General features: G+C 33.5%; 1 protein-coding gene across 1 annotated transcript; it reads right to left on the minus strand.

The window, feature by feature from the left end:
• Positions 1-738: 738 nt before the first annotated feature.
• On the minus strand, positions 739-1,920 carry LOC109015484 (ethylene-responsive transcription factor 4-like). Its single transcript, XM_018997955.2, has one exon. The coding sequence runs from the start codon at positions 1,754-1,756 to the stop codon at positions 1,046-1,048; it is 711 nt and encodes a 236-aa protein (XP_018853500.1). The 5' UTR covers positions 1,757-1,920; the 3' UTR covers positions 739-1,045.
• Between the last annotated feature and the right edge of the window lie 3,153 nt (positions 1,921-5,073).

A 5,073-nucleotide genomic window follows, 5' to 3' on the forward strand; every position in this document is an offset into this window, starting at 1 on the left:
AAAAAATTTATAATAATAAAATGAAATGAAATATTTCTTAAAAACAAACGAGAACTTAATTGTGGACATAATTTGTAAAGTATGGAGAAGGTTATTATTCTAAAAAAAAAAACAAAAACAAACCTCTTAAATTTAACAATATCCTGGAATTATGAATTTTTGCTAGAAACATTGACGTACTTTGTTACTGTTTTATAATTATTATTTTTAGTTAATTTTTATAAAATTAAATTTATTTGTAATTAATTTATATGATTATATTGATTAATTATTTTTTAAAAAATTATATAAGAAAATCGTATTTTAAAATTTTTTAATCTACATTTAAATAATAAAAAGAAAATAAAAGTAATCTAATAATAATAATAATGGAAGAGTAAGGTTCGATCACCCGTAGACAAAATTATGCATCTTCGGATAAAAAGCATTCAGGCTGAGAGAAAAGAAAGAATAAAACTGCATTGTTTGTAGATGATTGACACCTGTCCTCCCGCCTCCACAAAGAGAAGAATTTAGTCGGTCACAAGGGACACAATACCACATGGCACGATTCTATGCCTCCAGCATTTATGTCAAAATTATCCTTGTATCAAATAGTACGAACAACAAGACTCGTGCGCAGTCCGTACTAACATGATTCCCACGTACCATTCAACCCATACCGCCGAATCATATTTTCCGGTGACCGCCGGCAGGTGATAATCACGCAAAAACAAATCTTAGAATTGCACGCAGGAATACAATAAAATTTTAGGTTAATTTCATTGGGAAAAAGACCAACTTCCGAAAACGAGAGATTACAACTGAAAAACAAAAGAGGCTCCTGAATAAATTTCGAACAACAGAAAGAAACACTATTGGTTTGACTATGTTGCAAAAAAGGAGATCAGTATTCACATCGAGCTATGATTATTGCTCATTGATTTTGGAGTTCGGTTTTCGTTTTTGCTAGCTTCCCTAAATTCGAGAAATTAAAAATAAAATCCATATCAACGATAAGAAAGGAAAAATCGATTATTTTCATTTCATTTTAACGGCCAAAAACTTAGGCAACTTCCGGCGGTGGAGGAAAGTTGAGATCGAGGACTCTCCGAGGCTTGAGATCCTGATGATTCAAATCAACGATGGAGGAGGAATCCGAGTCGCTCTGGACCCCATGGGCGAAGGCCGCTGCATGGATATCGCTCGCCACGGGAGCGCGATCGAAACTCAGCCGTTGATAGGGCTGACCCTGCGCCATCCCGGCGCGAAAGATCGCGTCGAAAAAGATCATGTGGTTCGCCGCCGGAATACCGCCTGAGAATACTTGAACAGCCGGGGCCTGGCGGTGGTGCTGCTGGAAGGGGAATATTAAGTTGGCAGGGCCAGATCCGCCTCCATGACCGTGAGCAAGATTGAGATCCAGCGGCGAGGAATCGACCATCAGAGCCGGCTCGCGGCTCGAGGACTCCACCGTGCTGCTCTGGCTCGGACTCTGGTTATTACTATGACTATTTTTCTTGTTATCCACATCCTCGGATACTAACGGAAAGTTGGTCTTGGCCTTAGCGCCGCGGAACTCTATCGCGGCGGCGTCGTAGGCCCGAGCGGCTTCCTCCGCCGTGTCGAAAGTACCAAGCCAAACACGGCTTTTCTTACATGGGTCTCTGATCTCGGCCGCATATCTTCCCCATGGCCTCTTCCTCACTCCCCTGAAATGCACCTCCTTGTCGTTACTGTTACCTTTAGCAACGGCCGACTTCGCCCTCGGTGCCATATTCTTATTAATTTCCGGGGAACTATGTTTTGGCAGCTGGAATGTAGACAAAGAAACGAGGTAAAGCAAGGGCAGGGCGGGTAAATCCAATCTGGTAAGTGGGAGGGGAGGATGGTTTTATAGAGGGCGAGACAGGAATCGGCGAGGAATTGAGCAGATAGAGTGATAAAGGTCCAGTCAACGAGGGATTTGACTGATAAATTGAGAAAAAAAAAAGGAGGGGGCGGCTGGCAATTTTAGTGTTTCTTGTCCCCGAATTACGTGGCATGTGGCCTGTCTATTTATTTTGTGGGGGGTATCCAGCATCATTATCTTTATCGAACGGCTGCAAACGGCGCACAGTTCTTTGCGTGCGGGGGAACTCCTACCATCCACACTCTCTTTCCGCGCGTCTTCCTACTCGCTGATTGGCTAGGTATCATTTTCCGGTTTTTACTTTTGAGTTCTTCTTCTCGTGGGGGAAGGAATACCTAGCTTTCAATGTCCCCCGCGTGCTAGGATGTTAAAAATGTGTTAAATGCGATATCTTCTGTTTTTGTGTAAATAGAAAAAAAAAAAAAAACGATGTGATGATGTTATAAAATCTGACCAATTTAAGACTCGAATATGTTTAATGAGTTAAATATGCATTAAATTTTAGATCAACACCCTCTTTAATTTTTGAGTTATTCCATTCGAATCAGTGTATAGAGTATATTAATAATATTAAAATTTAAAATATTAAAATATTAACCATTTATTAATATAGAAAAATGTTACAGTTACAAAAAATTATACAAAAATAGACACATAAATTAACATAATTTCATATTTTTATAAAAAAAAAAAAAATTATTATTTATTTTATAATCTAATGTACTATATTAAATCACTCAAATTTATGAATTTGGATATGTTTACTAATAAATATTTATCTTTTCTGTTTACTGAAATTAGATTGTCCAATTGATGTGTCTCCCATGCGGCATGTTGAATTACCAAGTTATCCCAGCATTTAAGTGAAATTTATACGGGCACGTTGATTTTGTTCTACTTGCATTTACTATATTTTGAAACTCAGTAGATGGTTTTTATTACTTTTGTATCAAATCTATTTGTCATGTTATTTGGGATTACGTGACAGTGTGCACAAACCTTAATGTATATAGGCTAAATATATATAGCAATTTATTTGCTATAAGTATACATGGCTAAACCCACATATATACGGACCCTCGTCCCTCCCTCACCATGTAAACCGTGGGAATGCAGACGAGCGTGTAGCCATATATATTTATTAAGGAAAATATTACTGTCATCATTTATTTCTATTGCTAATTTTTACTGCTATGAATTTTTTATTTTTTATTTATTATTTAATAATGAAGTAAATAATTTTTAATAATATTATAAATTTTTTATTTTTTAAAAAATATTTAAATATGTTAAAAAAATATATGTAAAAAAATTTCAAAACCACTAGCGGGAGCTCCCAGCTGTAAGAGTAGCACCACCCATTTATTAATGATGTCCTAAAGAGAGGAAATATGAAACGGGAAAAAAAAAAAATAGTAATGTGGGAGAAAATTCTAGCTATTTAAATAATTTCCTTATGAACAAACATGACAATGATATCGACTTATCACACTGAAATGTTGAACTATTTGTATATTCTGCATGAAAAACTGATGTGCGTTAGGTGTGCATGAGTTGTATAGCTTTAATTATATCTGTCGGATGAATGAATTAATACGTGCAAACTAAAATAAAATAAGATAAAGGCAGATCCATATGGATACGATTAATCAAGCACTATTGATTCCCTGCGAATCTTTAATTATATAATTAATTACCGGCTGGAGTGTCCATTTTTTAATTAAGTGTATGCAAACATGCGAAATACCCATTTAACCATTTATAACAAAGTGCATAAGCGCCATTAATATATTATTTTAGTCTTGGTGTGGTGTTGTCCAGCTAAATATTGATACAAAATCATTAGAACCTGAAAATTGGAGGATGTTGATCAATTTCTTATAACTTTATTCTTTTGGAAACAATTATAGTATGTAAATACTTTATTTATAATTTTAAAAAAATATATATGAGAATACTAATAATCTTTTATGATAGTTGGCATGAATATTTATATATTAATAACTGTGAAATTACTACTTGTCTCAAAAGTCCAGGTTAATGATAAAATATATAATTAAATAGAATATGGTGTAAAGTCAGTATTCAAATTATGAACTTCTAGTCTTACATCATATGAACTCACCACTTGTCTAAAAAATTTAAGTTGATGTGAATATACATATTTAATTATTTATATTATACTCTTAATACTCACACTTAATTAGATGTAATATACGTGTAATATTTAATTATATAGAGTAAAGTATAGAGTCAGTATTTAGAATCAGGACATTTATTTTGAAATTATGTGAAATCAATATTTGTCTAAAAATTTTAAATCAATAAAAATGAGTGAATTTCATTATTTATATTTTATTATTAACCATAATACATTGTGTAAAAAGATTAATTAAATTTATTATTTTAGAAAGAAAACTGTTGAACTTGTTATGTATAATTTAATCATATATAGGAATGCTGAAGAAATAAGCAGTACGATGATGTTGTTTTGACCTGGCTTGCCATATAGATAGAGGTTGGTTGAGAGTTGCCTCCGTAAGTACGGTCAAGCATGTTATGATTACGGCCTGCAACTCGAACTCAAACATTTAATTATTTAATTATTTTACTTGAGAAGGACTTTAGTTTTGAATATAAATTCAAGTTCCAAAAATGGAAGTGGACCTATATATGTTCATCAGCGTCCATGAATGGTCCGACAGTTGCACAACACGTACGTCGTACGAGTACCCTCGACCTAGCATAGAAGCCGCGTGTCTGCTTTTAATTGGTCCACCATAAAAAAAATCAATACCAAGGTAGAAGTACTTCCGAAAGAATTGAATGCAAAAAATAAAATAAAAAATCTCAGTGTCGTTTAGACCCATAGTAGGCGAATCTACACAAACTACAGCCTACATTTGTTTTAATTTCAAATACCAAATCATTGGAATATCCTGATTATTTATTTTAAAATTTTTTAATGATATAAAAATAAAATTCATTATTTTATATTATATTTTAAGACAATCTCTCACATGTAGAATAGACTCTTGTCATTAAATTCATTGAATATTAATCCTTGTGATTAAACAACGAGGAGATCATTATAAATGATGATATATAAATAGTGTGTGGTGTATTAATCCTTGCAAGGTATTCCTCAAGATTGGTCATTTATTAACATTAATTAAGGTCAT

The sequence above is a fragment of the Juglans regia genome, chromosome 3, assembly GCF_001411555.2.
Source record: "Juglans regia cultivar Chandler chromosome 3, Walnut 2.0, whole genome shotgun sequence".
Taxonomy (NCBI): Eukaryota; Viridiplantae; Streptophyta; class Magnoliopsida; order Fagales; family Juglandaceae; genus Juglans; species Juglans regia.